The sequence below is a fragment of the Amblyomma americanum genome, chromosome 1, assembly GCF_052857255.1.
Source record: "Amblyomma americanum isolate KBUSLIRL-KWMA chromosome 1, ASM5285725v1, whole genome shotgun sequence".
NCBI lineage: Eukaryota > Metazoa > Arthropoda > Arachnida > Ixodida > Ixodidae > Amblyomma > Amblyomma americanum.
Genome location: NC_135497.1, coordinates 547,872,762 through 547,899,406, shown reverse-complemented (window position 1 = coordinate 547,899,406; position 26,645 = coordinate 547,872,762). Strand labels below are relative to the sequence as shown.

The window sequence follows — 26,645 nt, the reverse complement described above, 5'->3', positions numbered from 1 at the left end:
CTAAGCCACTACGGTGGCTCCAAGCTGTAAATTGGAGATTTGGGTTAGTCGTCCTTTGAAGTATGGGAAGCATAGAGAAGAATATCATTTGAGGAAAGGCTGCAAAAAATAGATGAGAAGAAGTGGGCAGCCAAAGTCTTAGACATTTGTAGAGTAAAAATGTGGACATGCAATGAAAGAAAAGGACTAGAAAGCTTACGAAAGGCCATGCAGGCAACTACAGGGAAACGGAAGTTATTATGAACATCAGAAAGAAAGTCCACGAAACCGAGACAGCTAAGTGAAGGCAAAAAATGGAAACAAAAGAATCACTGCGTGAATACAGAGCTGATAAGAGACAAAATCCGGAACAAAATGCAGTATGATAATTCAAAAGGCAGTAGTACACTTCTATTTGAGGCCAGATCAGGTTGCCTCGGAACCAGGCAATAAAAAAACGAGTATGAACAGGGAGATGATATTTCTGTAGCATGCAGGAGCAATCTAGAAAACATTAAACATGTTCAGGTAAACAGTAAAACTATACATCCAGACATCAAAGAGGACATGGTGAGCCTTCCAGTAGCTTTGGGTTTCAGGGATAGTGAAGGCAAAATTAAGACATTAGAAATAGAGACGAGCAAGAGAAGACTAGAGTACTGGTGGCATAAAGCAGAATAGAGAAACTGCACAAAACATCACAGAAATCAAAGTAGCACAGCTTAGAACGTGACAAATAGCCTTGAATGGGAGAAAAAAAAAAGGATTCAAAGAAAAAGAAAGAGGGGTGGGGGTGAAAATCAGATTAAACAAAGATTTAAACCCCTCAGCCACCAACCCAGAGCTGCACTCGTCATGGGATATTGTACCAATATCACCAATGAGAAGACACACTCTTCCAGCCTGACATCATGCTGCTCCCTCTGCCAAAGACAGTTACAGTCAGCAATTGCTTTGGTTGCAATTTTCAACACTAAAGGGTGGTAGTTGTCTATGAAACGCATTTTGTGCCTTTAGTGAGTGTTTTTCGAAGTCTGACAACAGTCATTTTCAGCAAAAAATTTTGTGATTTTGGCACCTTTTTCTAGAATTGATTTGGCAGTTAAAGCATTATGTAGTTCACTAGGCAGGGTGGTACTTACCACTGCCCTGACAAAAAGGGAAAGGGGATGCCAGTAGTTATCTATCTATCCGATCACGGCAGTGCCGAAGAGCCAAAGCTTGCTGAGAGGCGTTTGATTCTTTATTCAATAATTACCCCGCATTGCCCGAAGGCGTTATTACAGCAGGGTTGACCCAACAGCGGTAAAAGCGCATATTGACAGCTTCGAGAATCTGCACTGAAGTCATAGTACGTCCTATATTAACCATAGGCTGTCCTTGCACGGTGTACTGCCACCTTTGTAACCCAGAACAATCGAGATGTAGCCAGGGTGCCTACATATCCTTCTGTATCGCATAATGCGTGCCCTGAGAAATTTATTTGTGCGTATAAGCAACAGTTGTGAATAAGCTCTTTCGCTTCTTCTTCCTTACTAGGCTTGTCGTTTCTCATGCTGAAATTTTGTTCATATAAAAACGAACACACGCCATGTCATACCAGCTGTACGCTGTCCTTATTGTTGCCACTGGCCGTGTCCTCGAATCAAGCAACGTGTTCGCATTAATGTTTGCAAACCGATGTCATGGCAACCACAGTTTTGAAGTCTTTCTGCGGGTTCATGCAGTGACGAAACTATTTATTCGTGGCATTTAGACATGCTCCAGTCTACAGTGGCATTTAGTCATCAATGTATAAGTTCTTGTGTGTACTATTACATCATTATAACCCCTTTGACTTCACAGCATTTCCTCGCAAGAGGGCAGGTTATGTTTGTTTTTTTTGTAATCAGAGGAGGGAGAGAACCTTTTTAATGAAACACAAGAAATTTAGCCAGCGCTGCAACAGTGCTGACATGCTACTCTGCATTGGGGAAGGGTTCTGGGAGAGAAAGGCAGAATGAGAAGGTTGCAGAAAATATAAAAATAAAGAAGTAAAAGGAACAAAAATATGCAGTCAACGAATTGTTTATACAGGAAAGGAGAGTGTGGAAAAGTACTCAACATTTTCCCTGCTGTCCGCCGTTTATTTTGAAACAATGCTGTGCGCTGTACTGCGAATTAAGAGTAAACAAAAGAAACTGGGTTCCAGTATTCATTAATTTCTGGCAGGTGAGACTCTCCTGCTGATCTGGGCGAAAGTCACATCAAGAAAACATATCATACCAAAAGAGAAGACAGCTAGCGTTGCCTGCTCTCTGCAGTTGTTAAGATCAGACTATACCGTTCTGGATCCATGGAAGTGCAACGCCTGAACCAGACTGCTACTCCAAGTGTCGGGGCATTATATACCATGGGCATAACAAACCAGCACCTACTGTGACGATTATTACCTTTTACGGTACAGATTGGTGATGTCAAGGCAACTGGGCTAATAACCCTGCAGATGACCCAAAGCGGCCAAGCATTTCTTAAGCCTGAGTTTGTATACCTGGCAATAGCAATGTGTGCAAGAAGCTTATACTGCTGTGACTTAAAAGTGCTGCCCTGTTTTTAACTGCCCAGTGATAACCATGCTTCATTCATGTGATCAATAATATCAAGCAGATTCGCAAAAACATTCCTTTCTGACCAGTTGCAATGAATAGCACATCTTACAGCAAAAAAATAAAAAAAATTGGTCAGTAATTCATAGGATGCTTTGTGTGTGAAGACTGCACGGTACAAGGGTGCAGGTGCCCAAGAGCTTGCTTTTGCTAATATTCTCCGCGAATAAAAGCATTACACGGCAGTCCATGGGAACAAGCTTGAGTGGCACACGCAATCGTTGGCAGGTGCTTCCAGACTTTCACAGTTAACACAGGTAAGCAGCTTGACAGTTCGTGCAAGAGGAATTGCAATGAGCTCATGTGATAAAGGACGTGAACAAAAATGAGCGACAGAAAGAAGCCGTTCCAACAACTTTGCAACTTAATTGCCACGGAAGGGTGCACCAAAGCTCTCATTTATCCAAGACAATTTTAAGTTGCAAATGCATCATTTGTCTCGGACAAACTGAGACATTTAGTTTTACATCCCTATCTTTATGGTTTATGGGGGGTTTAACGTCCCAAAGTGACTCGGGCTTGAGAAACGCCGTAGTGAAGGGCTCCGGGAATTTCGACCACCTGGGGTTCTTTAACGTGCACTGACATCGCACAGTACACGGGCCGGGACCAAACCCGCGTCTTTCGGGCCAGCAGCCGAGCGCCATAACCACTCAGCCACCGTGGCGGCACATCCATATCTTTGAACTGCAGATGGCTTAGCGAGGCCAAAAACGAAAATAGTAACTGGACCCACCAGTGAATTCAGGCGCCCTTATGTTCATCACAGATTTGCGCCACTTTTCAGGTCAAGTAAAACTTGGAAAGCGCCAAAAATGACCCTGCACCAAGCCATAGCTGGATGACCGAGGGGTCAGCGGCACAAACTGCAGAGCAACGAGATCAGTGGCCATGCCCCTTTAGCAGTTTAATGGTAGACCTTGCGCAGATTAGAACATAATCAGCCACGCACCTGTGCAACAATTAAGGGGCCCACAACCTTTGAAAAAAGAACCACCTCACGTGGGCAAGGAAGTGCGTTGTGTTTCACAAACCCTCCAATGTGTACCACCTGAAATGGAGGGCTTGCGAGGTATCTGCATACTGCCTCATTTACCCCAGAAGCTTGTCACAGGTGGTTGCCGTGCAAATTCTAAGCATGGCAGTTATTTGTAAACACGTTTAAGAAGTCATTAAGCAACAGCCGGGGCAAACTGAGTGAGACCTCTCTTGCCTGCATCTGATGTATGCATCTCCTCCACTATTCACCTTACGCTTCCACCTTTCTCTTTCTCCCTTCCACCACTACTGGTTACACTGACGAACACAAAAACCGCCCCAAACTGAGCGTGACCCCTCTATCATGCCCCCTGTACCCTCCTCCTCCACTTTCCACATTATGCTTCTGTCTCTTCCACTGCTACCCTCTCCTCTGCCTTTTCGTTCTCGCCCTACTTTCATCCATCACCGTGCTCTTCGCTCTGCTAGAGCTCTGCCGGTAACAACAACAGCTCGCGAGTAAGGAACAGTGCCCAAGAGCTGGAGGTTGGAGTTCGCAAGCATGCCTGGACTTCATCAAGAATTGCCAGTCCAGGTGCTGAGCGGCAAGAGCACCTGAAAATTGCTCCAGAACTGAAATACAGTGGCAGAGACCTCGCACAGTTTCTCTCTGAGCAAGACTAACAGGGTGGAGATTTCGACATCTGGCATGAAAGAAATGACGTTAGCACTCTCGTGAACTGCTCTCAAATATTTGGCTATCACAATCATCTCTGTTGACGTGACAGCCAAATAGCCAAACACGCCCCATTCTTTGGATCAAGATAACAGGAAACATTACTTGATGACAACAGTTACCCTCAATTTTACAAAAGGGACCTCTGCAGCATGCAAGGCATGTGCATCTTGTACTTCCCGCAGAATTTGGCAAATTTTTAATTCTGCACCGTCAGAATTTTGCAGATTCTTCATTCGGCATTTGCGGAATTTAAAATTTTCCATCGCAAAGAGTTAGGCGCCTTATCAATGATCATGTTGGAAGATATAGCATGCACTAAAGAAGTCGTGTGCATAGGTGTCTATTGTTGTTTCATATGTCAGGGCAGCATGAAATCGAAATCATGAAGGACAGGGATGTACTCCAGGAGCAGGCATGCACACAGATGGCATGACCTTCATGTAATGAACAAGGGAAGCATATACAGTAGCTGACGGGTGATTCGGACCTGTAGGATATTTCGAACCTCGATGAGGCACCGTCAGTCACCCCATAGAAGCGCATACATATTCGCGACGGATATTTCGGAGTTCAAAAGTCTGAAAGTTAGATTTTTCGGACTAATTTCAGTTGCCTGCGGGCCAAAACCGGCCATCTTATCGGCTTTTCGCCAGCGCAAAAGGCGCCATCTTGGATTGAAGTGGATTTACACTGCAGTTGGATTGGCTTGACATACTTTCGGCACCTCATTGTTGCCAGTAGAGGTCCCTGCGATCTCTGACACTTCGAGGTGGCAGCCGGACTGTCATCACCATCAACTTGCTTTTGCAGGAGCTATCTCGCATCTCGGCGGGAAGGGACAAAGGAGGGACTGAGAGAAGAAAGGAAGAAAGAGGTGCCGTAATGGAGGGCTCCGGAATAATTGACCACCTGGGGATCTTTAACGTGCACTGACATCGCACAGCACATGTGGGGAGGGAGCCTTAGCGTTTCGCCACAATCGAAACGCGGCCACTGCGGTCCGGTTCCAACCCGAGTACCCCAGATCAGTAGCCGAGTGCCCTAACCACTAGCCACAGCGGCGGGTCTCATACCGCCGTTTCGTCACTTGGGCTTCTCTGACCGCGTCGACTGAGTGACGCTGCCTTCACGAAGTAACATCCGTTCGCCGTTTTGTGGTTGCGTCCGGCGGCTCCGCCGCTTTGAACGAAAAGTGCCTTATGCGTGTTTGACGAGCGATGTGGTGCACACTCAGGTTGTGGACAACGTGGCCCCGCTGGGTCCGTCAAAGAAGCATGGGAAGTATTCCAACCAAATGCGGTGACCTTGCTGTCTAGCGTGTGCAGTGAAAGCACAACTTTGGCGCAAATTGTTGCCAGCAAGAGAAATTTTCCACAAGGTAAAATAAGTGACATTTTTAAGCTGATTTCATCTCAATAAAGTGGTTTTTTGTACTTCACAAATTTTTCGCACTGTTCGATTATTTGGAACATTTTTCGGGTCCTTCGAGTCCGCAAAAATCTGTCGGCGACTATAGTAGTAATGTTCAGAAACACATGCCACACACATTCCAGCTTCCTAAAATGTAAAATCCCCCTGCACACAAAAAATGAAGAGCAAAAGTCCAGCTACTACAAGATATGCAGTGTCACTAAGAGATATGCGTACCTTTTGGCAGCAAATACGGCAACTCTCTCAAGTGAAACAGAAACTGTAAAGGATACGGTAGAGTTGAGATATTGTGATGATATTGTCTTCACCAGCAGTGGCAATATAGCTCTGCGAGACTGAAATCAGAGTAAAATGCCTCATCAAAAAAAAGTATACAAACTGCCCCAACTCAATATACTGGCAACAGCAAAGAATTTTCCACACACTTCAATCACACAAAGATCCATATACTTTCAAGGAATACCGGGAGCAGCAAGTGAAACGGGTGAAAGCAGAGTGAGACAAAGGCTCATTACTAGACCTGCGCAAATAGTAGTTTTTTGGCTCAGTGTGAATTCGAAGAGAATAGTAATTTTCTATGAACGATTTCAAAGCAGATATTTTGAATACTTCTGGCACACTGAAGAGGTTGAATGGCACACAATAGGAATTTTCAAAACCTTGTATTTTCCTAACGCATAAGGACATTACATGAAAAAAAAAACAGGGAATGCATAGAAGCTGTGTTGACTTTCGGCAAAAAGAGCCATCGGAAATTGGGGGAGTCGAGCTACATGCAGTCTGCATATTTGTTTCTTACTGGCAACCTGCTGGAACGAGTAGCTGTAGAACCATTAAGGGTCTCTGAAACACCTTCCGAGGAGAGCACATCAACTCTCTCAATCACTGAATTGTGTTGCCATGAACACCTGAGCCAAATACACTTCTACACGCAGCAGAGAACCCACAATCAAGCCCAAAAGTTGGCGAGCCCTTTCCAGTGACTTTTGCATGCTCGCACCCTCCTCCGTTGCTCGCACATGAGTATACAAGTCGAGAGATGGCTACTGGTTAGATTCTTTCAAACGTCAGGCAGCTGCCATGGCCGTGGCCAGTAAGCTGCGTAGCTCCGGCGGGTCAGGAAGCTTCGCCCCCGGAGGTGGGGCCAGCAGAGGAGCGCCCACCTTCCAGTGAGCAAAAAGTGACGAGAGGAAAGGGAAAGGCCCAAAGACACTGATATTCAAATTTGGACTACAGATAGCTCAGCTCCTACAAAGAGCATTAAAAAAAAATTCTTGCTCGACAATATTCACTTTTAGTTGGCAGCAACAGTGCGGCTACAGCGGGCGACTATACATTAGCTTATTAATTCGTGAAGTGGCATGCTTTAACACTCCAGGCATACCGCAACTTTATTAGAGCCCCTTTAATGCCCTGGTAGCACCAAAACATTTAATTCTGTTTGAATAAACCATCATACAATGTCCTTTTATTTTATAATCTTTATGAAACAGTGAAAACAAATGTTAAACGAGTAGAGACACCAAATTTTAGTTTTGTTTTCTCTGTTTAGAATTATGAGCAGCATATTAGAAAACATAGAAAGCCACATGGATTGCTCAAACAAGTGGTAAGCAATTTATAATTTAATTTTTTTTTCATGCTATTTTCGTTTTCGCTTCAACAACCAAATGTCGACTGTGGCTTGCAAGACGCATTCAGGTCACATGAGACATTTAACCCAAAAATGTCGGCAGAAAGTAGTTGCCTCCACCAGCGCTCATTCCTGCCCGTTCCATCGACATACTATGTTCTGTCGTCACACATAGAACATTTTTACAGGCTGGTTTCCACATGCAGGGGGAGAGCACATTATCAAAATGGGCACACTCAAATACGACAGGCTGAGTGCCCGAGGCATTTCAGGCAATGCTTCGAGAGAGATATAGAGGGTATTGCCAAACAGAAAACACTCTTGACTGTGTGAGATAACTGCCCACAACACAGCTGCAGCTCCAAGCTGGAAGGAAACAAATCCCAATGAAGATGAGAGGAGCTGATGAGTAAACACTTCCTTAAAAGGGCCCGCAACGCTATTCAATAAAGTTGCAGTATACCTAGGCTGTTCCTTAAAGGACACCGTGTCATGAATATCCTCAATTTTTTAAAAGCGTCTCGTCTCGTAGAAGGCTCTATTTTCTGCAGTCAAGATTTGAATATGAGCCTCTTTGCACATTTCTTCACCCTCTCGTCTCTTTTCGCACACTCAAAAGCAGGTGCGCTTCCCCCCCCCCCTGCTCAGCCACATCACTGGACTGCTGACGTGCTGGACTGCGGGCATGGTAGCTGCGTGACCTCTGAAAGAATATAACCAATAGCCACCGGCATATGCAGATAAGCGACATGAAGGAAGGCTTGAGTTTGAAAAAGCTGCCGGAAAGGGCTTGCCAACTTTTGAGCACAACTGAGGGTTCTCTGCTGCATGCACAAGTATTATTTGGCTCAGATGTTCATGACAACACAGCACAGGTGAGTTCATATAATGTTTTCAAAATGTGTTGCAGAGCCCCTTTAAGCTGACGACACCAGTGGTCAAGAATTCTGATGAAAGTTCTAGCCTTTTCTGTGAAAAGGGCTCTTTTGCCCAAACCACATGTCCCAAGTTATGTGTAACTTGGGACAGCGGTGTTGTGTGTATGCCTCCTTGTTCTTGTCCTGTGTCTGTTTCACTGGCTCCACCATTGCGCATTGAACTTGCAAGGCTGCCTGCAATCCACTGCTGCTCCTGCTAGGCTAAAGGAAACATCTCCAGGTTCAATAACACACGCTCTTGGCTACTCTTCAAGTCCTTGCTTTCTCTTTTCCACTGTCCCTGCTAACAGTGAAAAACAGCACAGTGTGAGATTTATATTTCATAAACCATGTGCAAGAAAAGTGAATGCATTTGTTGTACAACATGAGGAGGTCCCAGAGTTAAACACTGTCCAAGGAACCTCCCAAGAGCAATGCCGAACTGCACAAGGCACAAAGAAGAGATCTTTGTGCCTTGCCTGTTCCCATTAAGTAAGTGACCAACTTGCCCACCAACACCTGCTTCGTGCTGTGGACTGCTAGTCAGTAATTCTTTTTGAATAAACTGCAGTATGAACTGACCAACTTGTCGGACAGCCTCAAGGTCTGATATAAATACTCCATGTCTTTTCATCAGACCCTTACCAAATCAGAGGGGAAAAACAATTCTGCTCCAAGTGTTGGCCCTGCAGAGCACCGTCAAAAGGTGAAGTTACTACCAGCAGCCTACCAAGACATACTAAGAAAGCACTCACCCCCGGATGCATTCTCTTCGGTAAAGAGCAAGCAAATGGCCGCAATCTTTTTCCGGTGCAGGGGTGCCTGCAAGTGCACATGAGGGGCACTGTTGCAATCATTAAATCAATTACCACTACAAGTAGGCTGCATTGCTAGACAAAGCAAACACAACAGTCGGCATTTAAATCCCCATCTCTCCCCAACTTGAGAGACGGAGGAAAAAAAAAAAAACTGCCCCTAAGTTTTGTGGCTTTAACCAATCTTATAGTTACACCACCCATTCTCTGACAAGCTACTTTCTATTAATCCAAAGTCACTACAGTATAAGACCAGTGACTGAATGATGGCTTTATTTTCGGTCCGTAGAAAAGTAGCACTTGCGTCCATCTCTATCTCATTCATTCTGCTAATGTATTTAACTACTGATTTGTGCAGCATGATAGAATGCAATTATTTAAATTCTAAAAAAAAGTTTGAATTTTACTTTTAGGCAAAATAGTCCCTGTAGTGGATGAATGCACCAAAGCTTAAAATTTAAGGTTGTGCTTGGCTGTGCAAAAAGCTGGACACAAAGCATTTCTGATTTCAAACAGCACACCAAAAACACTGGCACTCCACTTCTCCCTCGGTTAAAGCTCTCCTCTTGCATTTTTGGTTAACCGAAAGCGGACAAGTGTGAGCCTCATTACCCGTATACACGACCGGTGGAGCATCTCCCTGAGCCCGCAGCGCTGCACCATGATGCGCCCAGTCTTGAGGCAGGCGAAGAGACCTTCGTTGGCGCTCATTGCAAAGTCCCAGGACCGGTGACCGCCACCACAGTTCAACTGGAACACTGCCCGCTGTTGCCATGTGCTCCACAACACAAAGTCGCTCTGCCGTGGAAACCAGAGAGGAAAGCGGGCCCCAGCGATAGTAAAACAGCCGCACCCCCTGCCTAAACCCCAATGACAGCCCTGTGGGCAGCCAAACTTTGCAGCTGAACCCTGGACCCCATGAGAGGGAGTATGCGGACTGTTAACTGCAATAGAATCCCTCACAGCAATCTATCTGGACAACTATGCATGTGGCAATGGCAGCACCAAGAAGTGCATTCGAGCTGAGAAATCTGATGACGATGATCTATTTTTATGGCAGCTGCGGCTAAAGAGCGCGCAAGTTCAACAAGGTTAACAGTCTCTGCAGGTCTTTAAGACATGTCTCGAGGATGAACAGTTTAATATAATTCAAAATCTTAAATGGTGCATGAGGCATAGAAGTGCTAAAAGGTAAATCATTATTAAAACCTAGAAACGGTGTCAGGTCACCACAGTCATCAATTCAGAAGAGTTGATATGAATGCTAGCTGTGGCGATGCAAAAGTGACAAATGACACTACCATCACAAAAAAAGAAATAATGCTGAGAATTACGCCGGTGACCCCAGTGACTGCAAAGAGCTTACATAGATGGCCTTCGAGAAACAAACAGCCAGAGTGAACAAGGTACCACTGAGTATACTCATTGTTCAAGCCCTCTACTATTGCTCAAAACTAGTGGACTGGAAACAAAGAAAGAAAGGAATGTTTCTACATTCTCCGTGAGAAAGCTGAACATGCTTTGTATTCTGCGCAAAAGCTTAAATTAAGGCCAAGAACTGACAAAAATGTGCTGTGAAATCATGGTGGAAGTAAAAAAAATTTTGCCTAGTACTGAGGAAATCAATTACTCTAATGACTAAAAAATGAGACTTTATAATTCCAATTTGGCACAGAAAATTACATAAAACAAACTTACAGGTGCATCCCAACTCGTGACCGCAACCATGACTTGATACATTCACTGCGGCAGTGATCTTTTGGGCCCTAATCTCAACGTGCCATGGCCCAGTGCCAGTGGGCCACTTTTGAATTTTCTTGGGTGCAGTGTCGCCCATGAGCCATCGGCATAGACAGCTTCTCTAAGTTGCCCAGAGAGAGCAAGAGTGACCCTGCATGTGTGCTCTGTGTAAGCTGTTTGAAACTTACTGGTTTATTGGGTTTATTGGGGTTTAACGTCCCAAAGCGACTCAGGCTATGAGAGACGCCGTAGTGAAGGGCTCCGGAAATTTCGACCACCTGGGGTTCTTTAACATGCACTGACATCGCACAGTACACGGGCCTTTAGAATTTTGCCTCCATCGAAATTCGACCGCCGCGGCCGGGATCGAACCCGCGTCTTTCGGGCCGGCAGCCGAGCGCCGTAACCACTCAGCCACCGCGGCGGCTATGAAACTTACTGAGCTATCCCAGGGTTTCATCACATGACTAAAGGTGGTCCACTTCACTCAACACGCTTACTAAATTTTGAAGAAGGTTTTGAAGTTTTTGAAAGTATTAAAGAATTTTTTTTACATTTATTTTTATTACCAGATAGAATTGAGTTGAATCACTGCCAAAAAAGGTGCCACCAAAATATTTTAGTCCTTAAAATTAAGTTATCGATTCTTCCAAGTATAGAAAGGGCTTCTTATCAGCTTTCACCTCCCCTGTGTGACATTACTGCGGTAGGAGAAAAAAAAAAAGCAGCAGGCAGGTAAGCACCAAGAGACTACACGTTACTTTTGAGTAACATTACTTCCCAGAACATCAGGTAGTGAAAACCACCTCGTAATCATTTCATTTAATTATACTTAATCAATTTAAAACCACATATGACTAAAAAGCAAATACCCCCAGAACATTTTGTTCACTTAGTTAATTGGCAATCGCTGCAAAGTTGCACGTGAGACTATTAGCTCACTCTGCTAGCAAGTGCATAACCTATAAAATGTTTTTAAAATTTCACAGGTTAAAAGTGATTTATTACAGGTGAAAGGGCTGCAGAGTGGATGTTGATGCTGCTTCATTAAAACATAGCTAAAATACAAAAGACTAGAGAAATAAGACAAAAATATGTACTACAAAAAACTTACCATATGGTATCCACATAGCAGGAGCCCATTGTTCTGGAGAATCATGTGGCCGATCCACTCGAGCGTTGTTGAGCTCTGCACTATGCACAGCCCAAATGCACACATGAGCCTTATAACACCAAAACATCAACAACAAATCACATTCGACACTCAAGCTGCACGACGACATGGCACAAAGCTTTCCTACAACTTGCTGCACCTGTCCAAAGTTATCCAGTGGTAAACATGCAAATTTCCAGCCCTTTTATAATAGTAGTACTATACACTGCTGAAGGTGACTTTCTTGGATTTTTTCAAGGCACATTGTGGTCGATGAAACCACAAGCATTGGTATATTCGTGCAGTGGATTATTACATCTGTGCACGTGTCGATGAAAGGGGTAAAAGTAGCGGTGTGCAAATATTCGGCTTTTCAAATAGGCACTGAATATGTTTGTCATTCGGTTCATATTTAATTCGAGAAATTGATATTCACAACTTTTGAATATTCAAAAATTTCCTAATATTCGGATGAAATACTATGCCGGCTTTCATCAATCCAACTGTGGCAAAGCCACAATATCTGGGCAAATTATCTGAAGATAGAGTTTAAAGTGTCAGGAAAACCGTAAAAGGGCGGGACCTTCACTTTCTTCTTCATTGTTAATCGCGGGAACTGGTCACATTCGGACACTGATGGGCTTGTACGGTAAAGAACTTTGCTTCAGTAGTCGGTGTTTTGCCTTTATCTTCATGTCCATCACCAACCAGACAGGTTTCCATCAAACCTTCAACTTCAAGCATGCACCTAGTGTGAAATTCCACAAGTGGGCTTTCCCCCTAATACTAGTGATGAGAACAAGATGGCTTCGATCAATCTTAACGGAAAAGCGTGTGGTTTCTATGTTTGATCCTTCCATAACCATAACACTGTATTTACATGATGGTAAGTCGACCTATTTTTTTTCTTTAGTCTGAAAATCCAAATTTGGGGGGATCGACTTACAATCGAAACCAAAGCATGGCGCCATCAATAAGGCGAGACAAAACGAGATATCAGGTACGCTACGGCATGGTTGCAATATTATGTTTGCTCCTTGTCTCTACTCAGTAGTATTAGGCCATTCTGTGAGCTTCTTCGAAAGAATTTGCATTTTTTTTAAAACTTTTCACTGTGCACATGGCGCTCACGGGAGTGTCAATAATTTATGAAACAGCCGCTGTTGCAATCGCAGCAGCACCGCCACTCAGAACAGCAGTGCTTCCGGGGAGTGTGTCTAGCTTATGGAAGAGCCAACGCCGCTCACACATAGTTTCTCTTTGGCTCTCTTTGACACATTTGACTTGACTGCTGGCCACGTTTTTATGAGTTTTTACTGTCATGCTTCATCAATAGTCATTAGTGCTCCGGATCCAGTAAGGACTTGGCACACGTTCACGGCAACATTCAAGACGACTGTCATTCTTGGCACCAAAGAAACACACTGTGCGCCGGCCCGCAAGTTCGACGTTTTGAGACAGGTGATGCACGTGTGGTGGCAGCAGCAAGGAGAAATTTTGGGCTGTTTCATGTGACGCCGTGGTGTGGTTGTTTGCAAAATGCGGGATTTTGCTGGACAAGGACGTTCGAACGACATGCTGCGGGACTGCAGCAGCGATGACGACGGCAGCACTAGTGAGGACGATGGTGCAAGTGTGGACGAGTAGTAGTCCAGTGAATAATACATTAATAGTAATGCATTTTCGTAGTGGAATGTACCTCTTTTTTCCTGACTTGCAATATGGGAAACTGACATAATTTGAGTAGACTTACAATTGTGTAAATATGCTATGTTACATATCCATCTCCCATGGCACTCGTCCTATCGCCTTCACAACTCTTCTCGTATGAGCTCCATAGCCCCGTTTTGGTCAACTATGGTAGGCAGGAAAGCCCACTTGCAAAATTTCACATAGGGCTCCTGAAGAGGGGTCGAGTCGAGGCGTCACGGACAGAACAAGCGATCGTGTAGAAATCTCGCCTACTGCATGGTGTACTGCAGCCCATGCACCTCTTACATGCGCATAACAGCAGGCGTGACACCTACAGGTGCATCAGTGGTCTTCTTTTTTTTTCCTTTTTAGAAGAAAGCAGTCTCGCTGTTCAGACACCAATGAGCGTTCCTTCACTTACTTGTTCCTCCAGCATGCCAAACTATGCGCTCGGCACGGGCTTTTCGCTGTTTTTGTAATGAGCCTCCTAACAACGTTTTACCACCTTGTAGAATTTTCAGTTGTTTTTTTTTTTGCAAAGTGGGGGGAATAAATATTTGAGCTTCGGATAATCTGGGGCATTCCTTTCAGTCCCTTCACTGAAGTCCAAATTAATGAGGCTTTACTACTCATGTTATTTTTGACTGCCAGTCATGTGTCAATGAATTTTATTTTGTTACTCAGTTTGCATGACATTATTATAGGCTGCATATTGTTATACTAATAAAACAGTACCCACTTCTGTGCACACCATGCATTTTTTTGTACGGTGCTGGGTTAGTTTAAGGCTGTTTAGTTCAGTTGTAAAGACCATACACTACTTTGAAACAAATAAGGACAACACTGTTTTCCTACTTATTTTTTTCTGTTTTTTTTTTTTTTTTGCACTGATCAGATATTCAAAGGCACTTTCCCTTCCAATTCGTATTCAACATTCGCACACCAACAGTTATAATATTCGAGCCTAGACTTTGGCAATAAATACCACTTCTTTCCCAACTGACAAGGAAGCAGATGTTTCCAGATCATTCTGTGGCCCATACATCACAAGCATTCAGGGTCATTCTTTTCTTTTTTCATATCAAAGATAATCACGGTAAAAGGTTGCCATCAGGCAGGCTGATACCAACGTTATTAATGCAGAAAATGTGAAAGCCAGGAGAGACAGAGAGCACCACCCAACATGATAGATTGTGGAAGCCACTTTGGAGGCTGCTGGTAGATAACAGGTGACAACTCAGCACACCAGTTCTGTTGCGAAAGCAGTTTTAGTGCAACCCCTCCCTCATAAATCTGACATCTGTTGAAGTGGAGCCTCCAGCCCAAGCAAAGTGACTTCAACCTCCAGAAGCACTGCCAACCAGACACCTACCCACCACACTCCTCAAACAGGGGCTGCCCACTCACCCACCGCCACCCTCCACAAGGCGCCACCCACTTGAAGCCCACCTAGCAACGCAGCGACGTTTTAGTGGCAAGTGCAGTGCACTTTTGGCTAGGCGAAGCAAAAAAGCGATGCAAAATCACATTTAGAGACACAGTGGGAAAGCCAGCTGTTCTTCAGCCACCTCCTCACCCCACCCATCCAGCTGCCCACATACCCACCACCACTCTCGACCCACCTCCACCCTCCACAAAAATTCTGCCATGTGTGTGAAGCCCCGGCTTTGAGTCAAAGCATTCAGTACAGTATCAATATCAAAGTAATAATCACAGAGGTTAAATCCAACTGCTTTCGCAGAATTGTCACATCAGATGTGTGATTGCCTGCACTATTTTTTTGCCCACAGGAGAAGTGAACACAAAAAATAAACAGGAAATTTTGATGTTCTCTGCACAAAAGAGCCCTTGACATTTCTGAAAATTCAGTGATATTTTTGGGCTTCATATGGAAGGAATGAGGGTGAGCCAATCCCTCAATTCCTATGACCTAAACGAAATTACGGTGACACCAGAGTAGATTAAACGGACAGGTCTGCCAGACAAAACCTGCATCCCCTACATATCTGAATAGCTACTGCCAGCTGCTGTGAGTGTTATGATGCACACTCTACTTCAACATGCATGCAAGCAATCAGCAATCCTTCACTGAAGTAACCATGCTGCTGACTAACACAATGAGACTTAGTAACAGCCACTGTGAGAAGAACCAAGAGGGACTTGAGCCCAGTCACTGGTACAGGGAAGACGTATCAACGTTTCCCCTTTGGGTAGGTACATCCTGGCTTTGTTCAGGGGCTCCGATGAGACCACCGAGAGCAAAACTCGACAAAAACAGCCTCACCCTTTGGTTTCTATTCTTCGCCTGCGGATTTGCACTGCTTAAACGAAACATCCCTGTGCTGTGATCTTTGCACGTAAACTGTTTAAACTGACTCTTGCTGTAACCGCTTGTCAGTCACGTTTTTAATATGTGAGTAAATGGTGTCTGCAAGATTCTCAAACGTAGTGCAACGAACAAAGGACAAGCGAGTAGATGAGAAAGCGCTGACTATCAACTGCTTGATTTATTGGAGTAACACATACATGTACAAAAAAATGTTTCGACAACCAAGTGCACATGTGCACATATTGGTTTGGTTTGCCTTGTGTGACAAACATGAAGTGACAATAATTTGTGGTGAGCCTGCCAGGATCCTCCTTAGTGAGTATCCTTCAATGTTAGCATCAATGCTCTCGTGCTTGTGTTAAAACTGGAGAGATGAACCTCCCAGAGCTCTAGTTGCGGCCAGAGGAGCTTGGGCTCCCGAAAAAAGAATCTACTGAGGAAGAGAAAGAGTCACTGAGGGGAAAAGGAGTGGGCTCATGAACCAGAGGACTTGAGCTGGATCCCCTCTCTAAAAAAAAAATTACACGACCAATGAAAGTGAGACTGCCACCATCCGTACAACTTATTGCGCCGGTGGCCAATCTCATGGCACAATTGCTTGAACTTGAGCTGTAACCACAGTAGAAGTGGTTTCTATACTTGAACCTGGATATACTGAACTCGAAGAGGAGCACGAAATAGTTGAAAATGTCAATATTTCAATATACCAAAAATGGCAATAGACAAGCTTATCTTTAACCTAGGAGCAAGAATACATTGCACCTGCACTAGTGACGCGATTCTTGCACAGACCAGCCACTCGCCGGCGTGCTGTCAGGGCATCGCTCAACAGATGTTAATAGGCCTAACCTGCTGCGCATCGAAGGTGCAGCGGATGGTGCTGTGGAACTAGCCACTGCCTGTCATGAGATGTGTAATTCTGTTGTCAGAGCACTATACATAGCGTAATAGCTCATTAAAATTAAGGTACAGTTGGTATTCGCAAAACCTTCGGCAGCGTAGCACACCACACGAAGGGCGTAGGAAGGCTTTAGTTAGGTTGGATTCGCCACTTTACAGCATGTCGTCGATGCGGGGGAGGGGTAGATGTCCTTCTTCGTTATGTTCTTCAAGTGGCGGTAATCGATGCAGAATCAAAGTGCGCCGTCTTTCTTCCTCACTAGAACAACCGGTGCCGTCCAGGGACTCTTCGATGGCTGGATGGCGTTGTCGTGAACCATTTCTTCCATTTGTTCCCGGATGGCTTGTTCTTCTCAGCGCGACACATGGTAGGGGCTTTGGTGTCGAGGTCGAGCGTGCTACTCGGTTACAAAGCGATGCTTGGCAATCGGCGTTTGTCGGACCTGCGGCGATAAAGAGAAGCACTCGCTGTAGCTTTGAAGCAGATTGCCGATCTGGACTTGTCTGTTCCAGGGCAATTCTGGGTTTATGTCAAAGAAGTGCTTGTGATCTTTCTTGGCGGAATATTCCGGGACTCGATCGGAGAGGATAAAGGTGTCACGAACGTCAGATAGTTCGTTGAAGAAAGCAATCGTTGTTTCTCTGTTAATGTGCCAGTATTCTTCACTGAAGTTCATCAGCAGCACTTCAGCTTGACCACTGCAGTAATGTACAATGCCTCTTGTGATGTTGATTCCTAGCTCTAGAAGCAACTCCGTGCTCTCCTCGATGAGAGCTTCCATGTTCTTGGCATCCGTGGCACCTACAGGGACCATGACGCTTGATCGGGGTGGGACACTCACTTTTCATCCAGGACACTCAGGGCAACATGCTGCTCCATGGTCAAAATAGAAGGAACGGCTTCGTCTGTCAAAAGCATGATGAGCTTGGATTGAAGGTGGTTTATCACCCGATGTTCACTTTGAAAATCCACACCCAATATGACGCCACCGAAACATTGCTGTAACACTACAAAGGTCGCAGGATAGATATGTCCCATCAAAGTCACTCGCGTAATGCATTGTCCCACTGGTGTAATAAGGTGACCTCCTGTGATTTGTGGGCCATCCCAAGTGGTCGTGACTTTCCTCAGCTGTGCAGCGAATGTTCCATTCATCACAGAATAGTCAGCTGCTGTATCGAATAGAGTGGTAACTGTACGACCGCCGATAGCCACAGTAAAGTTATGATGGTTCTCTTCCTTGCCCCAGGGGTGCGCCGTCAGAGACGGTTTGTTGCCTTGAAGGCTCCTTGCGCCTGAGGCGCCCCTTCAGTGATGATGTAATAACAACTTGCAACGGCAGAAAGTGACAAGAAAATGAACTGAAGTTTATATACACAAGATTACAAAATGTACAGCATATTAAAGAGAGTGACAAATAAGATGGAACTGGCTAACAGGGAAATCTTTCCTCCTCGGCATAGCCAAAGATGCAGAGCATCTAAACCTAGTCCAGAACCATGGATTGGGCTCCCGGGCTCGGTTTTGAATGCTTGGGAGCCCATCTCACATTCAGGAAGCATCCAACAGGAGCAAGCCTCAACACGATTGGTTCCATGCTGCGTGCTGCCCCCTTCAACTTTGACTGTATTAATAACTCTTCCCAGAAACATAAAATCCAAAAAAAGTCATCAAATTAGTTACAATATGCGATGCACAGAGCAATCTCCACAAAAGCGATTGGCTCTCCGAATCGTGCGTCTCGCCTTACAACTTTGATAGTGCACAAGAAACTCTCTCTCAAGGTAAAAAAAAACCAACTAGACGGATCCCGGAGTCCCTTTCTGCACGGGTCAATCCGGCACCTTCCTAGAACACCTTCAGTTATGACCCCCCGCGCAGTTCCCATGCTTTAGACATTGCGGTAAGTTGGAAAGGTCGATCTCTCCTTGTGGGGTGGGGGGGGGGGGGGGGGGGTCGTTGTGCCCCACTGCAGCCGGTAGTTTCCAGAAGGGATGGTGAAGGGTCGAGAGAAGCTCTTTGGGTTGCATGCACAAAGGCAATGGCCCTAGCCTTCTGAGGAGATGGTGGAGGTGGAGGTCATAGCAGGATTGCTATGACCTCCACCTCCACTATCATACCTTTACTAGATGTCACGTAGTGGTGACTGTAGCCAGGAGAGCAGGAAGACAGTGAGAATGGCTTCCATACAGCACTCTTTATTTATGCAAGGAACTGAATGACTCAGTGGCGGAGTAGCAACAAGCGTGCTAGGCAGTCATTGAACAGAATGCCTGCCGCTCTCGGCCGTGCTAAATTTAAAGCTGATAGTGAACTTTCGAGATAGAGCGTGCAAAGTTACAACAGTTTGAAACAACCTAGAATCGACTCCACCTGGATGCAATCAATCGAGATAAATCTGGTTGCATCACAAACAGCGATAAAGCCACATATCGGCACCTTTGAAGAATGAACAAACAAACAGTACAAAGATTTGTGGCAATATGCAGTCTTCAGTGGCTTGTGCATAATGAGAGGCATCTTGCTTGCCAACAAAATGCCAGTTGTTGATGGTGCTTATGATATAAAAGTAAGGGTTGCAGTGCATTTTGCTGTGGGCACGCTCAACTCGTTTTGAAAGTTTGAAAGTATATTTCACGCTTGCTGTCTCCATGAAGCCGTGTGCCTCCCATGTGCTTCACTGTTACAGTTGAACACGGATATATCAGAACCGCATATTTCAATTATTGGTTATAGCGAACACAAAGATTATCCCCTTGAAAATCGTGTGTAAATGTATAAGACAACAATTGCGTAGTATATCGAACTCCAGTTTCGCTGGCCGGTTGAGATTTCGAATGCCACGCCAGGCCCCTGTAAGGTGCGCTTTAACCAAAGACACTCGCATCTACGGTCGCACAGCGCGCGGCATGGAGGCAAGCGGCGACGTTTGCAAGCCATGCCTCCTCGCCAGTGAGGGAGACGAGAGAACTCGAAAGAGCGAGGTAGCGATTGCGCCCGCGGTGCCCCATGACTGGCACAACTAGCACCAACAGCACATTTCCTCTCAGTTTCCTTCCTTTCCCTTTGAGCCTTTGTCATTCCTTTGCAGACTCCTCGACTGACGCCACTCCACTCCATCGGCCAGAGCAGCGCCTGTCGCAGTTTTCTTGTGTGTGTCTTTGCTTCAACACGCCGATTGTAGCGTGCGTGACTTCTGTCATCCCGTGAGCTATGGCATCTATGGACGTAAAAAAGAGAGAATCTGGACTTTGCAACAAACCGTGAGGTGATCCGGCCTGTCGAGAATCGCGAAAAGAAGACCTCTAGGGCACGCATTCGGCATTCCATGGAGCATTCTAAGTACGTCGTTAAAAACAAGCAGGACATCACGCCCAAAGCAGGTGAGCAGAGTCGCTTGGGAGCATGTCGTGTGCGCCCTGCTGCTTTCAACAAAGTTCAGAAGGCACTGTATGCGTGGTTCCTCAAAGTCCAAGCTAAAAACATCCCTGTGGATGGCCCCATGCTAATGAAGAAGGCCAAATGGTTTGCCACGGCTCTTGGCAAAGAGAACTTTTGCGGTGGCTGCAATAGTTTAAAAACCATCATGGCATTGCGGGAAAAGCCATTTCAGCAGCCAGGAGAAGCAGCAGTGGCTTTCAGAGGAGTTGCCAAGGATCACTACAAAGTCTTCGCCTGCCGAAGTCTTCAATACAGATGAGACTGGTCTCTTCTGGTAAGTACTGAGTGTTGAATATTTATTTATTTATGCGTACTGCTAATCCCATTTGGGATTGTTGCAGGAGGGCAAAATAGGGTTAGTTATAACAGTTAAAAAAATACACCATTTTGGTGAAGATCGTAAAATAGCCAACTAATATATATATATATATATATATATATATTCCTGTTTCGATCCCGTGCATTCTACTTTGCACTGTGTACGCGTCACAAGATCATCTACCTGTTACATACTGTTTTTTTTTTGTTGTGGTTCTCTTTTATCAATTTATTCTTTCTCTGTTTTGACCTTGATTTTGCTCCCCCCTTATGTAATACCTCCGGGCCTTTAAGGGAAAAATAAACGAAATGAAAAAGAAATATCGCTGAGTAAGACATTTGATTTCCGTGGAAGCTCATGTCACGGCGGGAAAATAAGCAAGCGTGTGATGGTTCTGCTAGCGGCAAACATAGGCGGCTTGTGCAAGCTGCGCCCATTTGTTATTAGAAAGAGCATATCACCATGCTGTTTCAAGAACTGCAAGCAGCTTCCCATCCACTACGGCTGTAATAGAAAGGCCTGGATGACACGCCAACTTTTTGTTGAATGGCGTCAGGCTTGGGACGCCGAGTTGGGCAGGTCGGGACGCCAAGTACGCCTTCTGTTAGACAACTGCTTGGCCCATCAAATGTCTTGCAAGCTGCAGAACATTGAACTCGAGTTTCTCCCACCGAACACTATTGCGAGACTGCCGCCCATGGACCAGGGCTTTCAAGATAGGCTACAGAAGGCAACTTGTTCAGCGGCTCCTCATAAACTTCGCATGGAAACTGATCTCAAGATTGACCTGCTCCGCGCCATCCAGATGATTACCGGGCGCTTGGAATGACGCAAAACAGGCCACGGTAGCCAGCTGTTTTGGCAAGGCATGCCTTGAAGTGGCTGGAGATGAATGTCCGGAAGCGTTGGGTGACTATGATGAATTCTGCTTGGAGGAACAGTCGCTGAACTGACGTCAGCGTTCAGCCTCATTTGGCGTTGTTGCGGTGAAATGGAAGGTCCGGGCTGTCACACCTGAACAGTCTCGAGAAGATCGAGACTAGCGTTTTCAACTTCATTACTCACAGCAAAAAGCAGTCAAAAATTAGTGATTTTTTTTCCGTGAAATAAAGTGCTTTCTAGTTGCATGCCCGGACTTTGCAGTTCACGAGTCTTGCGATTGGTAAGCACAATTTCTCATGATCGTGAGTGCGGTTTCAGCCTCTATCTGTATATAAAATTTTCACTATATCAAATTATTTTCCGATCCCCTTAGAATTTGATATATCTGGGTTCGATTGTACCTCTTCCAGCATTCGGGACGAAAGACTCGGCATAGATGAGTTGCGCGAACTGTGGCTACTGTTCCAGTTTGTGAGGTGTACAACATCCAAGAATGGCACAAATTCAAAACTACACGGGCGCAATGTGCTAACGCACGGAGAATATCAGCCTCACCATTTAAGAGACTCCCTTTTAGCTTGAATTTCGTTTTGTTTGATCAATTTTTCGTTCTCCCGTGCAGTTCGAATTAGGAAGTTTCCACTGTACGCATTATATGGTGGCTTGGGTATTAGCGGCAAGTGCGAATGAGGTCCGAAAAATCGAGCAGTCAGTTGCGATGTGTCCGAAATTTCATGTGCTCTTATATGCTGGCTCTATGAGCCATGTCGCGGTGCTGCAAGAAGTCAGAAAAATCAGGGGTCCGGATTTTTAGTTGTTGATTGTATAAGCACACTCATACATGCTTGCAATCAGTCTTCACAAGTTTTTTTCCAGGTTTATGTCATGATGTCATCAGTTTCAAATCCAGATAGACGCTGATCCATTTTCTCACCAATAAGCTGTCGTGCATTCTACCATGCATTTGTTAACCGCATGCGCCTGTGCTGTGTGTTCATGTGTGCCTTATGTTGTACTGTTAGCAGGAGGATTCCCTGTGACTGTATTTCAAAGTCTTGCCAGCTGTCAACCTGAGATGGGAGACGAGGCCTTGTCAGGCTTCATGCCTTTTGCCTCATCAACTTTCATTTCAAAGAAAAAATAAATTGAACTCTAATATCAGCCTCACCATTTAAGAGACTCCCTTTTAGCTTGAATTTCGTTTTGTTTGATCAATTTTTCGTTCTCCCGTGCAGTTCGAATTAAGAAGTTTCCACTGTACGCATTATATGGTGGCTTGGGTATTAGCGGCAAGTGCGAATGAGGTCCGAAAAATCGAGCAGTCAGTTGCGATGTGTCCGAAATTTCATGTGCTCTTATATGCTGGCTCTATGAGCCATGTCGCGGTGCTGCAAGAAGTCAGAAAAATCAGGGGTCCGGATTTTTAGTTGTTGATTGTATAAGCACACTCATACATGCTTGCAATCAGTCTTCACAAGTTTTTTTCCAGGTTTATGTCATGATGTTATCAGTTTCAAATCCAGATAGATGCTGATCCATTTTCTCACCAATAAGCTGTCGTGCATTCTACCATGCATTTGTTAACCGCATGCGCCTGTGCTGTGTGTTCATGTGTGCCTTATGTTGTACTGTTAGCAGGAGGATTCCCTGTGACTGTATTTCAAAGTCTTGCCAGCTGTCAACCTGAGATGGGAGACGAGGCCTTGTCAGGCTTCATGCCTTTTGCCTCATCAACTTTCATTTCAAAGAAAAAATAAATTGAACTCTAAGAAGCACATTTGAGGAAATATATGCAGACACACTGAAGCAAGTTGTAAACTAGGAAGCGCAAAATACCGGACGACGGACAGATTAAGGGACACAAAAAGCAGGTTCACGAGCGCTACTACCAACTGTTTATTCATGCTGTGGTACAGGGGTTATATAGGAACAGATTGTGGAGCATGCGCGTGGAAAAGGCACAGAAACCGCACATCAGGCAGGCGCACAAGTTAATCAAAAAAAGAATCTAAAAAGGCGCATTCCGATGAATAAACGTGTAGAGACGTGTCACTGACACAACGCTCGGACAGCTTTCGGATATAATAAGCCTCTAGAACGAGCCTAGCCTTATCATTGCCGCTCTTGCCTAGAACCGTGGTTATCTCCAACCTTGCCCTACACGTGCACGAAGCAATGTGACGCACGAGATTAGCACTAGTGTCTTTGTTTTCTATGTTTTTGGCATGCTCCCGTAGCCGGTCATTAATACAGCGGCCAGTTTGGCCAACGTATGAAGCCCCACATGAGAGGGGAATGCAGTACACCACTCCTATTGCACAGTTGATGTAGGCGATCCCATGTTTTTTGTTGCAGCCCCTGCCGGCACAACCCGTGATGCGAGGGCATAGCTTAGATAGCTTGTTGGGTGCTGAGAACACCAATGGCACACGGTGCCTGCCAGCCACTTTTTTTAGGTTGTGCGTGAGTTGGTGTACATAAGGGACCACCACCGGCGTCGAAGAAGGGGGCTCAGATCTTTTTTGGGCGCTTTTGTGCTTCTGTAGGAGGGTTTCAGCCATAGCTGAAATGACCGGGCCAGGGAAGCCTGCTGATAAAAGTCGCTCAACCTGATCATTGACACTCTGCTGCATTTTATGAGGGCAAGATTTTTGAAGCGCAGACTCCAGACAAAGCGGTGCAATACCTCGTTTTACCACCTTGAAATGAGCCGAGTCGTAGCTAAGCAGCTCTTTGTTGGCTCGGGGGGAGTACATCCAGCAAATATGGTCTCGGCAGAACATAAGCTTGAGGTCTAAAAAACGCAACGCCTGACTTTCAGGGAGTTCATGGGTAAAAACTAAACCTTTCCCGAGTCGATTAAAAGTATTTAAAACAAGTGAAACAATATGGTCAAGGGATGTAGAGTTCCCTGGTCTTAAAATAATTAAAAAGTCACCAACATATCTAAAAACTTTAAAAACTGGCCCCCCTTGAAAAGTCTGTGCAAGAAGGCAGTCAATTGAAGATAAAAATATGTCACATAAAATCGGAGCTACACATGAGCCAATACAGATACCTTTACGCTGCAGAAAAAACTGGTTGTCATGTGAGATAAAAGTTACCTGCAAGTAGTATTCTAGTAATCTTAAAAAATTATCTACCGAAATTCCAGCTGAGTTCTGGAAGGCCACAGCCCCCGAGCCTTCAATGCTTTCTCTGACCGAAGCTAACAGCTCAGGATGTGGAACAGAATAAAACAAGTCTTGTATATCAATGGAAAAGGCTAAATCCATCCGATCGTTCGTCTGCACAAGATCGGCAACTTCTTGTGACTTCTTAATCAGAAAGGGGTCATCAACGGGAATGTGTTTAAGCTTGCTGAGCAAGAAACGGCTGACGTTGTGTTGCCACGAGCCCTTCTCGCTAACAATAGTCCTAAATGGCATATCCGGTTTGTGCGTTTTTGCCGAGAAAAAAACATCCAGGGAATTCTTTGAGCTGGCAAATGTGCAACAGGAGTGGTGTACTGCATTCCCCTCTCATGTGGGGCTTCATACATTGGCCAAACTGGCCGCTGTATTAATCACCGGCTACGGGAGCATGCCAAAAACATAGAAGACAAAGACACTAGTGCTAATCTCGTGCGTCACATTGCTTCGTGCACGTGTAGGGCAAGGTTGGAGAAAACCACGGTTCTAGGCAAGAGCGGCAATGATAAGGCTAGGCTCGTTCTAGAGGCTTATTATATCCGAAAGCTGCCCGAGCGTTGTGTCAGTGACACGTCTCTACACGTTTATTCATCGGAATGTGCCTTTTTAGATTCTTTTTTTTGATTAACTTGTGCGCATGCCTGATGTGCGGTTTCTGTGCCTTTTCCACGCGCATGCTACACAATCTGTTCCTATATAACCCCTGTACCACAGCATGAATAAACAGTTGGTAGTAGCGCTCGTGAACCTGCTTTTTGTGTCCCTTACTCTGTCCGTCGTCCGGTATTTTGCGCTTCCTAGTTTAAAACATGCATCACCAACTAGCCCGGCAGCTTGCTCTCCTACACTGAAGCAAAACCTACAAGGAACAGTACCAATGTTGGCACATATGAAATCAGATAGGACTTGCACTGCAGAAAGGTGAAGGAAGAAATGAAAGGGACGAATAAATGAGCCCAGAAACAAGCCCAGCTTTGAATGTGCTTCCGTGCTTCACATCTTGCATATTCTCAAAGAAAAGCTGACACTGGAACCAGAAAAGATGCAGCCCTTTGCACTCACCCAGAAGACACGTAGGAAGCGTAAATCTCGATCTCGCAGGGAGTAGAGCAGAACTCGGCCATCCCGTCCCGCGGTGACCAGCGTCTCATTTTGCTGCTGAATGTCCGTGACGCCATTGTTGCCATGGATGCTCGTATATGTCCGGAAAGGCTCTATGATTTCCTGCATAGCACAGCACAAAGGTGGCGTGAGCCAAATCGCCATCAAAGCAAAATGAGCAATAGGGGGCTAGCCAGCTCAGCACCCTGTTCTACCTCGAGGCTAAGGGTCTGGCTGTCGAAACCTCTTTGTGCGTGGAAAGAACTGCATGACCCCAGTGCCACTGCGGCATACACACGAGAGAAGCGGGCCCACTCATACGTTGTCAACCTTATCAACCTCATGTGAAAACACGCTTTGAATGAGTCCAGTTGTTACTAGAAAAGTTGGAACCAACTGAGGTCGTGGTCTGTGAGAAACTTCGTTACATGCCCTTTCAGCTTTTTAGTATTTTCATCTGGGATGCTAGCAGCATGCACCTTTTCCCCCGAAAACAGTTTCAATGCAGCCACACTCATGCCAAATCACGGAAACGAAGCACAGATGAGGTGGCCTACATGCATTGTGCCATCTATCCATTTGGAACAACCACTGCCCACAGCTGCACTTTCACTTTCATTCCTGGTTATTTTAAGACACCATTCTTGAAACTCGCGCTTTATATGTGTGTATGGCCAGGCAAAGCCTAGGCCATGATGCCCGCAAAACACCAAGGAACATACAGAGTTGTCAACCCAAAACGAACTGATCTTTATATCC

The 26,645-nt window shown here is 45.2% G+C and overlaps 1 protein-coding gene across 1 annotated transcript in view; it reads right to left on the bottom strand.

Annotated features, from left to right (window-relative positions):
- The window catches only part of LOC144116315 (tRNA (34-2'-O)-methyltransferase regulator WDR6), a 273,947-nt gene that overhangs the window by 118,483 nt on the left and 128,819 nt on the right, over positions 1-26,645 (bottom strand). Inside the window, exons 13-17 of the mRNA XM_077651056.1 lie at positions 25,848-26,009; positions 11,992-12,066; positions 9,750-9,935; positions 9,078-9,144; positions 6,045-6,107 (exon numbers count right to left, since the gene is read on the bottom strand). Of these exons, the coding sequence (XP_077507182.1) occupies positions 6,045-6,107; positions 9,078-9,144; positions 9,750-9,935; positions 11,992-12,066; positions 25,848-26,009 (553 nt within the window). The remainder of the gene's footprint in view (positions 1-6,044; positions 6,108-9,077; positions 9,145-9,749; positions 9,936-11,991; positions 12,067-25,847; positions 26,010-26,645) is intronic.